The following is a 19,816-nucleotide window of genomic DNA, read 5'->3' as shown; positions in this document are numbered from 1 at the left end:
TACGCATGGCGCCAGCCAGCGCGTTGTTAACCCCCCAACCCGCGGCGCGGTGTAACGATTAGGAGGTGAGAACGAGACCTGAATCAAGAGCACCGCCCCGCTTTTTATTTGCTTGACATGATGTGAAATTTCAATAACTGTAGTACGATTCCCTTCTGATGGCATTCTAATAGGCCCTCGGTAAACAGCCTTGCTCCCTCTCTGTCTATCTCTCTCGCCCCCCCTCCCTCCGCCCCCTCCCCCTCCCCCTCCCCCTCTCTATCTCAGGGTATTAATATTAAAAAGCCTTAGAAACACAAAGCAGCCGCTTGCTCCGTCCGTTTCCCCGGCGATACTCTCAACGTGATGCAAATGAGAGTCTCTCTCTCTCTCTCTCTCTCTCTCTCTCTCTCTCGCTCTCTCTCTCTCTCTCTCTCCACGCCCGCCCAGGTTTGACCTCTGGAGTTCAGGTTTTCCTCTTGCGTTCCTCCCGACTATTTTAGAATTCTTGTTTATAATATGCATGATGGGGGCTCAGCGTCTCCTCCCCTGCCCCGGCACACGCACGTCAAAGGCAAGGTATGCATATTCCTCTACCCCCCCCCCCCCAACACACACACACACCTGCATTCGTGTGTGTGTGTGTGTGTGTTAGTGTGTGTGTATGTGTGTGCGTGTCCGTATGCGTATGCATGTGCGTGTGCGCGTGCGTGCGTGCGTGTGTGTGACCGCGTGTGTGCACATGTAAAAACCTGTGTGTTGACGTGTCTACACAGAGCCCACCTAGCTACCTGTGTGTGTGTTCTGTGTGTGTGTGTGTGTGACATCTTTTATTTATATATATAATTCATAAGCCGCCGCCGCCGCCGTCGTCGTCGTGTGTGTCTGCGTGTCTTTGGGGTGCAATTTCCACTCCCCTCCTGTAGGACCCATTTCTTTTTTTTTTTCTTTTCCCGTGACAGAAAATGGAGGTGTTTATATACTCGCAGTTCCTTCATATTCTTTTTTTTTTTCTTTTTACATACCGACCACCCCCCTCCCCCCTCCCCCGTCCGCAACCCGTTCCCCGTCTCCCTCAGCCTCCCTCCAGACGCTCTTCTCCCGCGTCCCGTCTCCGTGGCGACCGGGCGAGCGGCGGGCGTGCGGGCGGGCGAGCGACGTCGTCGTCGTCGTCTCCGTGGCGGTGGCGGCCCGGCCCCTGTGTGGCGCGGCCCGCTCAACGCTCGGTGACAAATGGCAATTATATTTGTGTGTTCTTCGTGAATCCATCAAACACTGCCTTTTAAAAAATGCTCCCCAGGTGCCCGCCGCTGTCAGCCCGCCAGCCGATGGCGCCCGGACCAAATTGGGATTCAGCGTTAGACACCGCCACGCGGAAGCGGCTCTCCCCCGTCTCCCCCGTCTCCCCCCCCCCCCCCCCCCCCCCCCGCCCGCCTTCCCCTTGTGTATGTGATGTGTGTGACAGTGTGTGTGGTGTAAGGGGAGGCATAGCATGTTTTATTCAAGTACAAATGTACACCCCTCAACAGTTGTTGATGCGCTGGAAATAGGGCGTTTACAATTTGAAGTGTGTGTGTGTGTGTGTGTGTTTTGGTGTGTGTGCGCGCAAATGTGAATGCTTGTGTGTGCATGCGGTGTAGACCCGTGGTGTGTGTGTGTGTGTGTGTGTGTGTGTCAACTGTCAGGGTACATGCTTATCCCGGGACGGGCTCTTTGCAGGTCTGTGCTAAACCACGGGCTTTGCCGTTTAATTCACTTGATGATTTATTCAAACTTGTTGGAAGTTGTTTTGTATGAATTTTTGATGTGTGATGTGTTTTCGCTCAGATCAGTGTACATCCATAGTGCTTACAGTCGAGATGCTCTGTTGGTGAAGTGGACGTTTCCAAGTGTTTGGCTGCGAAACAGGTGTTTTATTCATGGGTTAATAATATATCATGATTATTATTATTCCCAACTTTTTCTCTGGGACGCTTTTGTTTTTTTCACCGATACATTGATGCTACGGTTGATCTGAGTCCATACAGTTCACACATCAAACCAGACTATGTGTCAAATGTCAAAGGTCAGGAAGGGATAGTCTAGTGTTGAGGGTGTTTTAACTCCTGCCCTGCCCCTACCTGCTCTCTCACCACATGGCTCACATCAAAACATCTGCTCAATGACTAAGTAGTACTTAAAGGAGCTGTGGTAAAAATAAGAAGTATCTCTTCCCTGATTGGCTCTTGCAGTCCATACTTCCTGTCATTCACACAGTTGAAAAACATAAAAGGGAAGTGTCGGAATGTTCTTTTTCTTCCAACTCTCTCAAAGTTTAGCGACAGCAACTTAAAAATCAAAGCGGTGCTATTAATAGTGCAGTCAGCGCCCCGCCTGAACCCCCCTCTTTACTTCCACCCCTCACCAGACTACACTCCGACGCGGCGGGCCTGGCCGTCCTCCCTCTCCTCCGTTCCATTATGTCTCCGTTCGTCTCGGTGTGACCGCGCGAGTCTGTCTCTGCCATCTTCTGACAGTATCATCATACGGTGATCAATGATTATGAATATTAGCCTTCCTCCGTCCATTCATCTTCGTCACACGCCGCTCGTGGGGGATAAAAATAAAAAAAAGTGAGCGTCTCACGCTCCGTGTCCTGGAACAATGCGGCGGCGGCGGAGCGTCCGGGCAAACCGCCGCGCGGGGGAAACACACTTTGCAGTTTACTTTGGTACTTTCCGAGGAGCGGTTTTCCTAATAAGTATTTATGCCTTGGTGAATTGGAAGCTTGACTTTACTTGAAAGTGAAAGGTAATTGAATGCAACCCCTGGAATTGAGCGTATGCACGCGTTTGTGTGCACGCGTGTGCGTGTGCGTGTGCGTGTGTGTGTGTGTGTGTGACTAATGTTAATGTTTCTATTTTTGGCTTGGCTTCAGTAAAGCGGTCGGCGGCAGTTATAACTGTAGGATATAGTTGTATGTTTGCATGTCTGACTTTTTTGTGGTTTCTTTGTTCTTTTTTTTAAAATTATTATTCTTTTTTTTTTTTTTCTATCTCAAGAATCGTCCCCAAAAAGAGAAAATCACGGGCTGTGTGGTGTAGCCGTAAATAGCTAAAGGCTATAATTTAGCCCGAGTTGCAACTGTAAATAAAAAAAAAGGACTGCAACAGATTAACACAAACACTACAAAACAAGCTGGCCTCGGCAGTTGGCAGCGCGCTGAATCTTCTTGTTAGCGAGCCGTACGGTCCCCTTCCACACACCACTATGTCACCAGGCCGGTCTCAGTGGGCTTTGTCTTCAGGAGGAAGGGGAAGATCCATCAACCTTACATAACCATATAATGAATCCTCTCTCGCCCCATTGTTTAATTCAAATTGCCTTCAATCCTGATTCCTCCCCCCCTAAAGTCTATATTTGTATACTGGAACTGCAATTGGAGCAGCCCCCCCCCCCGCCGCCTACCTCCCTTCCTTTTTTGAATAAGGAGAAGCCAACAAACGCGCTGTCTGTTTTTAATTGTATTGTTTGACATCCCGTTCTCGCCCCGACCGATCCCACTGTGATGTGTTGTTCAAAAAAATGAAATGGAGAAAAAAAAAACGCACCATGGGCCCTTGGTTCTTTGTTAACTGTAATAACACTTGGCGGTAAATTGACAGAAACAGATCGAGAGAAAGGCAATTTGTTTCTATTTCAGTGTTTTTTCACACCCATTCTCCTCCGGTTTTTTTGGTGTGTGAATTTAATAAGCCGATGCAGATGCTTATGTTACTTACCGGTGCAGGTGGTCTGAGTCAGATCATTGTGATCGGATAGAAAACAGATATATCTGTGTTCATTATAGGTGGGCTAACTTAGACTAAGTAGGGACTTGAGGAAATGAATAATTCACAAAGAAGTCAACACGTAGCCATCCATCAACCCTGTCTTTCCAGACGCGTGCACACAACACACACACACACACACACACACACACACACACACACACACACACACACACACACACACACTTGTGAAGTATATAAGGAAGGTAATCCCAGCAGGGCTGAATCTGCAGGTATTATTTCACCAACCTCCGTCTCGGCTTGCTTTCCCAAATCAGGATGTCGTTTCCCTGACTTCCTGTGTGGCTGCCAGCGTGTATCCCCCCCCCCCCCCCCCCCCCCCCACTTACCCCCCCCCCCACACCTTTTTTACAGCAACAGTGTCTATTTGAGCCGATCTATCGACAACTCTGAGAGGCGAGCATGTCGTTAGCTTGATGCCGATGCGTGTTTTGTATATGCACAGTCAAAGGGGCCCTCTCTCTCTCTCTCTGTCTTGCTCTCTCTCCCTCTCTAACTCGCTTCTTTCTTCACACACACTTGTACACTCACCTGGGTACCGCTCCCATCAATTGGTTTCCACGACGACGGCGGCGGCGGTGCCTCCCTGTGATGTCACCTCGAGAAAAAAATAAAGGCACACCCGCCCGCCACTCGCTACTCCATTTTCTTTTTTTTGTTTGAAACATTTGCCGCCTAATTGATATGATGATGTAAGAAATGCTGTGGTGGGATTCATGATTCACGGTTTAAAGGATCTTTTGCGACATGCGTTGATCTTTTTTTTTCCGCCTGACTACTGTGCATTGCTTTTAGTCTCGCTCTGTGTGGAAGAAATCTAACATCCAAACTGGCATCTGCAGTGAATTTATTGCATACGCAGGTCATTGCAAATCACTCACAGTTGGTCTGGTATAAACGTATATTTTTGTATTCTGTATGCTAACACTGCTACTAAGGTACCAATTGTTCCACATTAGATTCAGCCAAATTGAAATTCACTGACGTTGCGATGTACTCAATTTCTCGCCATATTCCCCCATTAAAAAGACATCATGTGGTCCGTGCGAGTCCGGGCTAATACATATTTCATAGTTCCACAGCCACATGTCTACGACATGACGGCCCGCCGGCCTGCGGCCCGCAACGTCAACGCCTAACCTGCTCTCGCTCCTCCGTGTTCTCCAGCTCAGCCCGGCCCACCGCCTCAGAGCCCGGCCAGAGGGACGCCTCCCGCAGCCACAACGGCCTCCGCTACCACACCGTCAGCACCTCTACGCAAAGCCCCGGCGAAGAGAGGCCGCAGCCCGCCGCCGCCGCCGCCGCCGCCCCGGCCGAACACGCCAGGGTCCCGCACATGTGCACTTGCGGCGCGAACCTCGCTCCGAGCGGCGACAGCGGCGGCCAAGCTCCCGGCGGCGAGACGACGTCGGAGCAGCCGCGGAGGCAGCCGTCGACGCCCGTGTCCCAGAAGATGCAGCGCAAGCTGAGGTCCAGCCTGTCGGTGAACAGCGACAGCAGCGGCTCGCAGAAACCGCCGCTGCCCGAGGGTGAGTGGGCGCCGCCGGCGCCGCCCAAAGCGGTTTACGATGAGTCACCGGGCTCATCTCTCATCTCCTTGTTTTTATTTCCTCTGATCAGTAAAATGAACACAATGTGCGCTAGCCGTTCGTACTAGAGTCAATGTTAGACGTAAACTGATCAATGGTTCACCAGGTAGAGCGCGTAGCATTACCACATTACCATTACTACATTACCATTACTACATTACCATTACCACATTACCATTACTACATTACAATGACCACATTACCATTACTACATTACCATGACCACATTATCATTACTACATTACCACATTACCATTACTACATTACCATTACCACATTACCATGACCACATTAACATGACCACATTACCATTACTACATTACCATTACCACATTACCATTACCATTACAACATTACCATTACCACATTACCATTACTACATTACCATTACTACATTACCACATTACCACATGACCATTACCACATTACCATTACTACATTACCACATTACCATTACCACATGACCACATTACCATTACCACATTACCATTACCACATTACCACATTACCATTACCACATTACCATTACGGCCCAGTCCTTACCAGCAGCGAACAGGTTTGATTCCTGGCCGTGGTCCTTTGCTGCAGGTCTTCCCCTCTCTCTCACATTCCTTCCTGTCTTACTCTACATTAAATATATATATATAATAAAAAATAATTAAAAATAAAGATTTGGTGCCCAAATAAAATGACCAGGATGACAGGACGCCGTGGCTCCGCCCACACTGACCCCGTCACGCATCACTCAGGCAGAGGTGGCTCTCCTCTGGACCAGAGAAACGAGGTCCTCTCCGTAACACGATTGCAAAAAAACAGATCAATGCTGAGTGAACTTCAGTTCTGTCACCTTCCTCAATGGCGTCAGGAACCGAGACACCAGAGACCAGAGAGGTTCTCTATTTTTTTCTTGGTATCACACGTCCTGTCGCCCTGGGTGTGAGAGCACATCCCACTCCTGGGGCTTTTATTTTTTGCCAACAACAACCCCCCCCCCCCCCCCCCTCATCCACCGTTCGCACCTCCTGTCCCCATGCAGAGGAGCCATCACCCGGTCAGGGTTGAGGCCTAGGTGGGTCCTCTAATGAATGCTCCCGTCGGGGCTGAGTCTTATTACCTTAGGGTGGATAGGTGTGACCCTCTAACAAGGCACAGGGGCACAGGGGGCCTATTAAGCATCATAGCATGGCCCTGAAGGGCCCCTCACAGCCCCTCTCACACCTTCTGGACCCTGTTCGGCTCTGTCTGCATTGTGGACAGCGGCTCCCTCTCGGTCCTCATTATAATGCTTTTCAGGAATGTGTGTGTGTGTGTGATCTGATGTTACCTTATAGGTGTTTATGAGGACCGTATATGCTATACATTACCCACTTATTCAGCTAATCCGAGGCCCTACCGCTCCAAAGGTTGGCAGGTGGCAAAGATTTGATGTGGTGATGGGGGTTCGTTAGAGGGGAAAAAAAAACACCCACACAGGATTAGCTCGAATGAATCTGGAAGTAACCGCAAAAGGAAAAGCGTTTACGTCTGGTTTTTTAATGCTTATTCGAGATGATCCTTGTATTGAGTTTGCTGGATAACAAGGTGAGGCAGGCAGGTGGATGGATCTGTAGGAATGGAGCGATGTTGAAATCACCGAGGAAATAGCCCGCGCAACAAAAACCTCAACTCTACGTCTTAATTGGCAAAGAGAAGGGAGGGATTGATTTGAAGAAGAGGGAAAAAAAACGACAAAGACAGAAGCTCAATAAATCTGTCTCATTATGGCTTTTAGTGTTGCTTATTTGCAAATGCCTGCTCTCTGAATCAATATGTTCGCTCTCAAGTATTTATTTCCCCTCGGAAAACAGGCAAGCTGTTGTGTTTGAATGTTTACACGGATTAGCATAATCTGTTTGCCTGTGAAATTAGCCTCCTAAACAGCAACGACCCGCCCCCCCCTCCACCCCCCCACCCTCCCTCCCTCCCCTCCACTCCCCCTTCCTCCCGGAACACAAGAAAAAAAAAAAAAAAAGACGAAGAAGAAGAAAAAAAATGAAAGGCGGTAGCTCGCTAGGCACTAGTGAGCGAGCTGAGCGGGCGCGCTCGCTTGCTCTGGGGAGTGTGCGCGATTTCTTGGCACGCAGCGTTGTTGGCACCGCTGCCAATGTGCGCTCACAGCGAGTGGGGTCCTTTACCCGTTTGCTTTTGTCTCGCGACGGCAGAGACGTGGGTTGGGGGCTGGCTCTGTGACCGGCGCCTTTGTCGTTCACTTTGTTGGGTTTATTTTTCTTGGCTGCTGTGTAATCAATTAAGGCCCCTGAGCTCCTTGAGCTTCGTTTAGAGACTATTAGGGGGTCCAAGGGCCCCCGGGCACCGTACCAAGGCTTTCTTCTTTAAACAGGCTTCTCACACACACACACACACACCCACACACTTGTGGGAGCATGTGAACGTGAGGGTGTTTGTTTGTTTGTTTGTGTGTGAGTGTGGAGGCTTGTGTGTGTGTGCGTGTGTGTGTGTGTGTGTGTGTGTGTGTTGGTCTGCTTTTGCCGCTGCGCCCAGCGAGGGCTGCTGTCTGTTAGCGTTAGCTTCCCAGTCACTCATGCATTATGAATCCAACAGGCGTGGGCTCCTGTGCAGGAGCACACGCCTGTTGGATCTCCACTCTGTAGCCCCTTATCCTCCTCCTGGTCCTCCTCCTCCTCTGTGTGTGTGTGTGTGTGTGTGTTTGTCTGTGTGTGTGTGTGTATTCCCATTGGCCTCTGAGCTCTTTCTCTCTGCCTCACTCTTTCAGTTTTCTTTAGTTTTTTCGTTCTAGGAGGAGCTTTTATTGTTTGGTGTTTTTTCTTTTTCTTTTTAAGGAAACAGCTTGCCGCTCCGAGGACCATCGCACTTCTTGTCACACCACTACATATTCTCTCTCTCTCTCTCTCTCTCTCTCTCTCTTCTCTTTTTTCGGGGGAGGTTTCTGCCCGTATGTTGTGTTTTCCTTCTTTCTTCCCTATTCTCCCCTGAGGTGGTTGCTACTGCCCACAGAATCCGGGCCGACTCTGGGTCTAAGCAGCCAATCCATGTCGATGTGTTTTCTGCTCTGTGTTTTCCCGTGCGTCTGACTGCCTGTCTGTCTGTGTTGTCAAAATCGTTCCCCCTTCTTCTCTCAGCAGATACATTCACAACCGCTCCGAGATAATAACAAATAACGATGCTGATAAACGCCTCTCTAGCGTGAGCAAAATGTGACGGTTGTCCAAAACAAAGTACGAGACTTTAACACATCTAGAACCTACTGGGGTTGCTCGGAATATTAAATCAGAGAACGTCACAACAAATGAGATCGTCGTGTACAATTTTCCCGGTACCCTTATTTATCATTATTATATTCATCTTCAAACCCCTCCCCCATCGAGATGTACCGGGCGCCCACAATGCCCGCTGTCGCCATTAGCCCCTGAACTTAGCATCACAACCAGTCGCTCGTCCTTGGCTCGACCAAAGGGGAAAGAAAATCAGACTAATCGCTGCTGCTAAATTATACATCCAAGTGAATAGCTGAGACGTTCAAGCACGCTGCTGAAAGCCCGCAGAATGCTGTTTTGTGTTGTATTCGTAGTCCGGTCTTGGCGTTGTGATCTCAGGCATCACTGTGCGTACCCTTGGGGTCCTTCAAAGTGCGCCGCTCTGAACTTTTTGAGCGGGTGTTTTGTCCGCGGTTGCGATGAAGAAGCTTGATGAATATTTTTCTCTCTTCGCTGGCTCCGGGGCGTCTATTTAACTAGGAGGGTTCAAGAGTGTTGCACGTCACACAAATACACTTGCACAAACACACACACACACACACACACGCATAGACACACACACACACACACCAACCCTCATTTTAGTGTTTAATGTTCTGTATTCACATATGCAACTCAACACATGGAGAGAGGTAACTTCTGACCCGTCCCTCACACTTCCTGTCACGGTTTTATATAGGGGGGGATTCCAACCTGAGGTGGATGTATAGGGTGTGTGTGTCATCCGGTGTGTGTGTGTGTGTGTGTGTGTGTGTGTGGTTGTGTGAAAACGTTGTGGTGCTGTAAGTATAGTGTGTGGGTTGCTATAGAGTTCCTCTGTGTATAAGTTTGACATATGTCGGCTTCACACAAAAACAAATACACACATGTACACACACGCACGCACAAACACACACACACACACACAGACACACATACGTGGGTAGACGTTCAGACGGCTGTCGCAGACAGCCAGTGCTTCTGGTCAGCTCAGCCGCCTCCGCTGCGTTTAGAAGAAATCGAATCAAATGGAAAAGAAAGAGGAACCCGTCTTTGATTAATCAAACATGAGCATCCAGCCGGCCAGCAGACCGGCCAGCGGTCTTCCTCGGCTCGTCTTCCTCGCCTTTACATTCACCACCACCCTTCCTCCCCCTCCTCTGGCCCTTTTCGCCCCCCCCTTTCATGCCAATCAGCAACAGCCCCTGTCCGTGGACCCATAAGACGTATAGATGAAAGCCATGCAAATGCGCCCCCTGTTTGCAAGTCTCCAGTTTTATTTTATTTATTTATTTTGGTACTCTTTCTACATCCATCCGTCAGTCCGTCCGTCTTGTCTGTCTGTCCGCCCGTCCGCGGCGTTGAAAAGGCAGCGTAGCGGAGAGCCTAAGGTGAACATGTGGATGTGGGTTCTCTGCAGTTTAGTGATTCAGATCGGGGTGCAGGAGCCGCAGTCGAGCTGCTGCTGAGGAGGAGTTATCGGGGAGGATTTATCTCCCTGTAGACTTGGAGACGTGAACTTTACCTGTCAGCGCTTTTCGGTGCGTTGCACTGCTTCTTTTTTCTTTTGCACACTGATGAACCTGTGTTCGTGCTTCTCGCTAGCGGTTCTGTGACTGATGTTTGCAGACTTTAACAGAGAAATATTATAATGTTTTTGTGAGTTCATTCTAACGTGTATTTCTGTCATCCGCATCATCACACTTATTGCAAATGGCAACATACTCTATGTTCATCAATGATAGGACCCGATAAAGATATTTTTTGTCAAACATTCACAGACAAAAACAACAAAACAGAAAGTTAGTGCTGTAGTCAACCAATTAAATTCTTTGTAGTTTGTCCAACTCTCGATCGTATAAATTACTTATGCCGTACAACTTTAGATGATATGCTTTTATATTTTTCATTACTTTACACTCAACATACTTTCTTGTCGTCTTTTTAAACTTCTTTCATATCACTGACTTTGGAGAGGAGTAAATATTCAGTTAGTAGACTAGCAGTTATCCTTAAGCTGGGCAAGTTCAAAGTTGTGAAAACCGAGTGGTTTTAACCCCCTGTCTTAAAAGTGTTATCATCTATCAAACCATATGATTATTAAAACCCAAACTACGGAGCCTTCAATATTATTTTAATTCATAAATAATGTTATTTCTAACACAATATAGCACTCAAAATAATGGGCCTGCCTATGTCCCCCCTGCAAAGGAGGGACATATATGTTCCTCATGAAAGTTACACCATATGTCCAACGAGACCAACTGACCAGCCCTACAGAAAATTTTCCGAAAGTTTTTCCGTTCCACTGCCTTCCTACTGATATTGTTTAGTAATTATGATTTTCTACCATTGGACTACAAAAAATACATCTTCTATAATTAACTTATTTTTCACAGAACAGTTGCTACACAAAATAATCTCTCTCTCTCCATCTAGGGCTCGGTTGACCTTATTCAAGCAAAAAAATAGAAAGACATTGATTATAAAAAAGCAAAATAAGAAAAAGAGCAAAAATAAAAAGGAAGCACAATCACATTCAAGCGGTAAAAAAAACCCAGCTTTTTCCGTTCATGTCAAACTTGATTTCCTTCTTTTTTTTCCACGTTATTAATTTAATTTATTTACACCCACTGAGATTTGAATAATTAATCGACCGATTGGTAATTTACAGGGGAACACTCTTCAAGTATGCGAGACAGTCTCCACCTTACCTCCATCAGCCACATGGGAGGTGGTGGTGGTGGTGGTGGCGGTGGAGGAGGTTAAATGTTAATCAGAGATCACTGAGCATTGCAGGCATTAGCGCGCTAATTTGCCAGGGAGCGATCGGTTTTTTCGGACTTTTTCTAATCATCCTTGCGTGATCAAGCCGCTCTAGTTTGCATGACAATGCCACAATTATTGAACAGGTCCGCTAATCAGAAACGGTGGGAGAGAAATTTGTTTCATTGAATTTGCCTTGATTCCCTTTTGACCACCCCTCCCCCTACAGACACACACACACACACACTGACAGATATTTCCTCTGCATACGAGTACTCAGTTACACACAAGCACACGCATATACAAACTTTATTTTTTACTTTCACTCTCATACTTTTCCCTGAATGCAAACTCCTTTTTCTTACGAAAGACGTTGCAATACAGACTCTATTTACTTTCCTTCAGTTTTTTTGCAATCATGTATTGACAAAAAGGAGACTAAACATTTCCCATAACATTCTTGTCAATCATGCGTAATATTGAATATTTGGATTCTGGACTTTTAATGCTCTAGTGTGTGTGTGTGTGTGTGTGTGTGTGTGTGTGTGTGTGTGTGTGTGTGTGTCTGTCTGTGTGTGCATGCCCGCAATGCTGTAGGTATTCACTGGTGTGCTTGACATAATCATTATCGTTGCCAATCTTGTTCCTGTGGTTTACTCAAGGTCTAGCCCAAGGTCTCCGCGATAAAAGTGACAACGCGTTGTAGCGAACAGAAAGATTCTGCGGTCGGATTGTCTTTTTCTGACTGAAACACCAAGGTTTATAGTCCAGTCGTGAGGGTTTTAATGGCGCAGAAAGAGAGGATTATCCAAGTGCTACACTTCATAATCGTGGTTTATAGCCCCAATACCTGATGGTGGCCTATACTCCCCTCATTGTCGCCTTTTTCTTTTCTACTCGTTTTTTATTTCAAGTTTTAACACTCAAAAATGTTTTCATATAGTTTTCCATTCACCGTACTTTGCCTTAGCTTCACTTGTAAATATTTTTATCCCCTTTCATTCTAGATCTAGATCTAGATTCTAGATCTGTTGGTTTGCCTCGCAGTTCCACATCTGTGTGTTGCACTTTCCATCCGTCCAACACGACCTGACTTTGTGACCTTGTCTCCTCCTCTCTCCCTCCTCCGGCTGATGCTCCTCGGCGGCGGCGGCGGCACAGACTGCTGCGTGCACTGCATCCTGGCCTGCCTCTTCTGCGAGTTCCTGGCACTGTGCAACATGGTGGCCGCGCAGGCGTCGTGCGGCGTGTGCACGCCCGACGCCTGCTGCTGCTGCTGCGGCGACGAGGTGGGCGACGACTGCAACTGCCCCTGCGACATGGACTGCGGCATCATGGATGCGTGCTGCGAGTCCTCGGACTGCCTGGAGATCTGCATGGAGTGCTGCGGCATCTGCTTCCCCACATAGGAAGCACTGGGGGTGAGGAGGGAAAGGAAGTGGATTAGGAGGCAGTGGTGGAGGAGGAGGAGGGGTCCACTTCCTGCCCTCTGACCCGTCCCTGACACTTCCTGTCACGGCTTTTAGTTCGGGGGGGATTCCAACCTGAGGGTGGATGTATGTGTGTGTGTGTGTGTGTGTGTGTGTGTGTGTGTGTGTGTGATCCGGACATGTCTTTGTTTGTGTGTGTGTGTGTGTGTGTGTGTGTGTGTGTGTGTGTGTGTGTGTGTGTGTGTGTGTGTGTGTGTGTGTGTAAGTATGTGAAAACTGTTGTGCTATGTGTGCATCAAGTAATGTGTGTGTGTTGCTATATAGAGTTCCTGTGTGTGTGTGTGTGTGTGTGTGTGTGTGTGTGTGTGCATGTGTGTGTGTGTGTGTGCATGTGTGTGTGTGTGTGTGTGTGTGTGTGTGTGCATGTGTGTGTGTGTGTGTGTGTGTCTAGGCCTGCCTGATACCCTCTCCCCGCAGTCTGAACAGGGGCCAATAAAGATTCAACTGTCATTGACACAAACCAAAGTCTATAAAAAATACAATATTTTTTATGTGTCCGTGTATGTCACGTAACATTGTGGAAGCTGTTCATTTTTAGCTGTGGATATGCTTTTATAATCATTATCATCTGTGATCATTTGATTATTTAGTGTGTGTGAGGTATTTTCAGTTGTGTTGTATTTCTGCAATGCCTTTTCTCCTTCGATTTTCCAATAACTCAACTACTGTAGCTTATTAGAAGTGCGTACGTGAGTACAGCTCTATAGAACTGGATCGTGTGAAACAGGAACAACCAAAAGATCAAAACTCTACGTTTTTATTTGTATTTTAATGGAACACGTGCATCATAAGTTTACACATGTTAGATTGTGCTTGTAGACCAAAAATTTAGTTATTTTTATATATTTCATAGGTTCTTGAAATCTCATTTTTTATATTTGACTGACTACAAACTGCACAGAATGGCTGTCGACTTTTTTACATTTTGGAAGTATTAGAAATGCCAAATGATGTATCGTACCGAAGACTCTTCATCTCTATCTTAATCATTTTGTAATGTTTGAATTGGAATTGGAGTCTTGCCTTGACTGGATTTACTGGTGTTAGAATTGGGTAGCATTGGATTTACTGGAACCATCGTAAAATTACATTCCATCATATTTAACGGGGTTTGAATAGTTCTCTAAAGAGTTTAAGACATTTGGGGATAAAATGTAATTGGCAATTCCCTATTTTTAACCTTTTAAAATGACAAGGGTTTGTCAGTTACACATTGCACAGTGTTACCCTATGGTATTTTTTTTTACAAACAATGCACAGTAGCTGTTGTTAATACTTGACATGATATAAACTGCACTCTGAAAAGAAAATGGCCTCCCTACGGAATTACAAAAACACAAAAATCTCCCGGCAGTGGGTCGTCACATAAGCAGCTTTCAGGTTCCAAAGCCTGTTGATTTACAATACAAATCACAGAACTGTCAGGACGCAAAAAAAAACTGTGTTAAGTTAAATCAGGGTAAAAGGGACATGTACAACTTTTGTTGTTTTTCTTACATTTCATCAAGGGAAGAACCCTATTCTGTGTGTATCTCCAAATGTTTTGTTTTTTTCTTGTGTGGTGAATTGCCGTGAGGCATCATCATCGCCTGAGTCGGGGAGGAATGCACTCGACTTTGATGTCGTTTAAGTGATGCTACTTAATTCTGGCCCCTCATTATCTGCCGCGGCGTGGATGCCGACGAGAAAAGAAAAAGAAAAACACCAAAAAAATGGTCCCTTCTTTCTAAGCCATCAAAGGTATTATGCTGTCAAGTCCATGTCTGTTGTTGTATTGTTCAGAGGCATCTCTGCGCTAGATAATAAAGTAAGAAATCATCTTCATTAATGTTTCTCTTTAGCCATACTTTTTCGTGGTGTATTTTTAGATAATGTGAAGGATTTATTTGTCACCGAGTATACGTAGACATACATGTAACTCACTCACTTCCCATACTGTATTGTGTCACTGGGTTCCATAGATCCTGTCCGCTGTACCTGATCCAATCAGCTCACTCATACCTCTCTCTCTTGATTGGTCCGCCGTCGTCTAGCATCCTGTAACTTGATTTCAATTGGTTGTTATCTGCATTGTGTCAGAAAATAAAGCAATACTGAAAAAAACAACCTGTGTCTCATACCGAGAATTATTTACTATTTAGTCGTTTAGCAGATTGAGCTACAATCGCTAACCCTAATTCGCATACGGGCGTCTGACTGCAAGGTGTCCACAGGTATACTGCAGGCATTTGTGATCAAACCCAGTAATTCAATTCAAATGTATTTGTATAACCCTTAATCACCATTACAGTTTCACAGGGCTTAACAGGCCAAATATTTATGCCACTTCTCAGTACCGTTCTGTTTGGTCACCCATAGCATCACACCCCTCCCGCAATAAGAATCCAGGCATTCTGACACCACAGTCTGACGTCCACCCCCCCAACTCCCCCCTTTAGCGTCAGGCCGCTCACTTGATTAGCAAAGGCGTCCACGTACAGCGGACCTAGCGTAGCGTAGCCATGCTAACACGTGGTAACATGGCCGCCGACGGCGCCGGGGTTCAGACGGGAGCAGAGACACCGCCCCGACCCCCCCCCCGACAGCGGCCTGACCTTCAGCAGACACCGTCACACCCCCCACCCCGCCCAATGGCTCTCCCCCGTTAACCCCCTCAATTAACCTCCGCTGAGAACCCCCTGCTGGCAGCACAGAGACGACCAGACCCCCCCCCCCCCCCCCTCTTCCCCGGACCTCCGCCTCCTCCTCGTTCTCCCACTTTCGTCTTTTCCTTTTTTTTCTTCTTCCATCATTTCCTGCCTGGGTAAACCCCCGGTCGAGAGGAACATTTCCTTAAGGGTTTTAGCGAATCTGTTGGACAAAAGGAAAATCTTATACAAATGAATATATAAAAATAAATCTCGCCCACCTGAAACTCTAATCACAAAGGAGTTGTATTTTTACTTTTCTTGTGCTCTTTTCTCCACTTTACAGGGGGGGGATGGGCTTGGGAGTGGGGAGGGGGGAGGGGCTACAGGTAAAAGTGCGCAATGACCTTTTCAGAAAGTCGTCCACCTTTCCTCCTCGTCTAATCAATCCCCCTCTGTTCGCCGACCGCCGTGCAGCGGGCGGTAATGTCACAATTAGAGCGCCCCGGCCATTGTTCCCCGCTCACCGTCGAGAGAGGAAACTCAGCCCCCTATTTTCATTTCTTCCTCCCAAGGTCACTTTTGCGTGTTGGGAAAAAAAAGAAAAAAAAGAGTCATTAGGGGGCGATAAGCGTGGCCAACTCCCATCCATCGATCAATTCACTCATCCATCCGTCCATCCAGCCACTTATCTGTCCGTTCATCCAACCCTCTGGCTCATCCATCCATCCCAGCCTCCTTGTGGTCCTGCCATCCATTCATCAATCCAATCCGTCCCACTCATCCATCCCTTACACTCCTCCCTCCATCCCTCCCTCTATTTTACTCATCTGTCCATTATGCATCCAGCCACTCATCTGCATCAACTACATCAACAATCCAATCATCCATCCATCCAAATCGCTTTTCAATTGTATATTTTGATAACCTATACATGAATGAATTAACCACATATGGTAGTTGTTTTGTGTATTTATTTTGTAGAGGAGCAGAACGGAATGTTGATCGGATGAAACTTCCTGAAATCCATAATGCCATGATTACATAAAATATGGGTAATTAGTCAGAACAAGAGGGGGTTGCATTCATTGCGTGACATGCTTAAAAGCGATTTTTCCGTAATCAATGGAGAATGTGCACGCTTGCTTTTGTCAAGTCCTCCAACCTGAAACGAATAATTCATAATCAGTCTTCAATAGGGGATTAGCATTAAGGTGTGGATCCCGTATTAACATATTAGCCTCTGTTCAGATGTAACAATACCGCGCCCAATTACAACTCTACCATCGTAATCACCGCGGTAACAATAGCCTACACTTTCCAAAGCTTGATGTGTTTTGACATTAGTATTTGACATATTCAAAAACTTTCATGTTGTTGTTTTTTCACGTGTTTGCATTAAAAACGGATTTATATTTTAAAACGGTTGATAATGGAATTATAGCAGTCTGTATTATTATGACAAGCCTATCCAAATGATCTGCCGTCTGTCTTATTTTCTTCCGGCTCGACAGTTATGAGGTCTCAAACCGCTAAGACGGTGAGAAAGAGAAAACCTACCTGTACATAAGGCAGCACCAATTATGTCTCTCTCCTCCTGCTGTACGTTGAGTCACGTTCAGACACAGCTTCGACCTCTCTGTTTAGAGTGCTCTGTGTTGTTGTGTGCATCATTCGGAGGGGCCAGAGTGAGGGGGGGGGGGGGGGGGGGGGGGGGGTGAGGTCCAAGTAGTGTCACTTTCAATGAATCAGGTACCGGCCTCATTAGGCCCTGCAGTGTGTACACAACTTTCTTTACAATCAAAATACGGTCATTACCTGAGAAGCTGATTGACTTTGACAAGACGCTGCAGAATGCCTTCCTCTCCTCGAGTTACTTTTTTTGCCCAGCTTCCTTTGCTCTCTCTCTCTCTCTCTCTCTCTCTCTCTCTCTCTCTCTCTCTCTCTCTCTCTCTCTCTCTCTCTCTCTCTCCCTGAGAAGGGATGATGGAGTTGTCCGGTTAAAACACAGTCATTCCCTTTCTCTTCAACCGTCTGATGTTGCGTTGGTCCACTGTGTCCTTAACACCTTCGGATCCACGTTCCACCAATTAGAACATATTCAACAAAGGTTTAGACATTATAGCAAAAGCTATATCAATTATTGATTGTTATTATCTATTGTTAGGTATGAGTAAATAGCTTTGCCTTCTTTATTCCCCGTGACACTTTAGAGATGCTCCGTACCGTTGTACTCATGATTCCACCCTGAACGACCCAACGACGCTTATTGCTGACGTTTGGCGCGAGCCCCCGACTTTGGCTAATCGCTGTGTCACCATGGCGATATACGTGGACGGCACACGGCAGCAGTTGGTGACATTGTGAGCTCAGAACCTCAATGGCCACAGAGACTCTGTGAACACCAAATAATAATAATGATAATAGTGATAATACATTGACACGCGTATTATACACATGACACTAGTAAACCTCTGAGCCTCCAAACAACCCATCATCTTCCTGTTCCACACCCTCCTATCCCCCCCCCCCCCGTCTGTCTCCAGCCGACCATGCTGAGAGGCAAATTGAGAAGGACATGCGTACGGGCCCAGTGCCTGTTTATTTGCTTGTACTCGCTCCGTGAGCTATAAATTAGATGTCACCGTTATTACATGTCATTGTACTGATGCAGGCGTGTGTGTGTGTGTGTGTGTGTGTGTGTGTGTGTGTAGTTGTGAGTTGTGTGTAGCTGTGTAGATGTGTACATGTGTGTGGATTGTGCGCTCACTCGCATTTGCGTTTGATTGTTTGTTCTTAACATCGCTTAAATGAACGTAAGATGGATGGGGGGGGGGGGGGGGGAGAGTCGGGTGTGGGGGGGGGCTTCTCATCTGGTTGACTGGATGTCATCAGTGATTGGCAGGTTGTTTAGCACGCGTGGCTGTTGCAATTATTGTCCATCTATAAGGGCTGAGTTTTTATCAGCCCAGCGCTACGCTAATGTGTCTGTCTCTGTTTAGCATATCCAATTTTAGTAATATCGTCATATTCATGTCATGTTTTATGTGCAACGCACTACACACTTCTATCACACTTCATTATAGTCAGTATAATATTGTATAATTTCCCATCCCCGATGCAGTTCTCAGCTGATGGTGCTGCCATGATGTGGTGAAGGCCTTCAAATAGCCCCACCAAGTGCATTAGCATCCACACCCAATCTTTTGGCTCCCCCACCAAACTCTGAGACGACCAAGTGAGCTTATGAGCCACAACTGGGTGATTGGATCGGTCCCTGTCACACACATGTGCCTTCACGGGTCCCACAACTACCAGCCGCACACCCACCCCGCTCAAACCGCAAACAGGCACACACAGACATGCGCACTCTCAACCGCGCACAGACAAACACGGGTAGAAACGCACATGTTGTGAGGCCCGTTGATGCCGGTACCCCTGCTGGGGAGGCGGCGGCCAGTAGCTCACCTCCCTCCATGCAGTAAAGTGGAGCGGCCCGGAGGATGGACGTCTTAATAACGCCAGCCCCTCCAGGCGGAGATGTGGGGGCTCAACTTTACGCATGGAGCAGCCTCTTCACATTGAGTTAACGTGATTGACAGCCCACTCCTCAGCCCACCCACCCACCCACCCACCCACCCACCCCAGCCTCCATACCACCGCTCCTCCCGCACACGCACGCACACACACACACACACATGCACGCACCCACACACACACTCTATCCTACCCCTACCCAACACCATGCAAGCATTTCCACACCATGGCTGGTCTTCATAAACAATGTTAGCACACACACACTTACACATCCAGAAACTTGAATGCATGCACATGCACACACATACACACACACACACACACACGCACGCACGCACGCACGCACACACTCACACACGCACATGCACACATTCTATGCTCCCCCTACCCCACACCATATAAGCATTTCCATGCTAGGGCTGGTACTTTCAAACAATGTGCACACACACACACACACACACACACACACACACGCACACACACACACACACACACACACACACACACACACACACACACACACACACAGACACACACACACACACACACACTTAGGGTAAGACAGGGACAGACAATAACAGGATCAAAAACACATGCACACGCTTAGCAATGACACAAACAGAATAACAAACAAAATGCAACAGGAAGAAAAAATTTGTGGGTGAAGGCAAATCCATTATTCCTGTTAAGCAACTATAAACAAAACCAGTTTTTCCGTAGTTTTTGTTTAGATCCCCATGTTTC

At 47.1% G+C, this 19,816-nt stretch overlaps 1 protein-coding gene across 1 annotated transcript; it reads left to right on the top strand.

Moving 5' to 3' along the window:
• Positions 1 to 505: 505 nt before the first annotated feature.
• LOC311363321 (uncharacterized protein) lies at positions 506 to 14,933 on the top strand (the record flags this gene model as incomplete). The annotated part of the gene is made up of 4 exons (XM_084483275.1): positions 506 to 558; positions 1,059 to 1,205; positions 4,977 to 5,338; positions 12,580 to 14,933. The coding sequence occupies 4 exons, from the start codon at positions 506 to 508 to the stop codon at positions 12,825 to 12,827; spliced, it is 810 nt and encodes a 269-aa protein (XP_084339401.1). The 3' UTR covers positions 12,828 to 14,933.
• Positions 14,934 to 19,816: the final 4,883 nt, after the last annotated feature.

The sequence above is a fragment of the Micromesistius poutassou genome, assembly GCF_964030765.1.
Source record: "Micromesistius poutassou genome assembly, chromosome: 18".
In the NCBI taxonomy this organism is placed as follows: Eukaryota; Metazoa; Chordata; class Actinopteri; order Gadiformes; family Gadidae; genus Micromesistius; species Micromesistius poutassou.
This window is presented reverse-complemented; position numbering and strand designations above follow the sequence as displayed.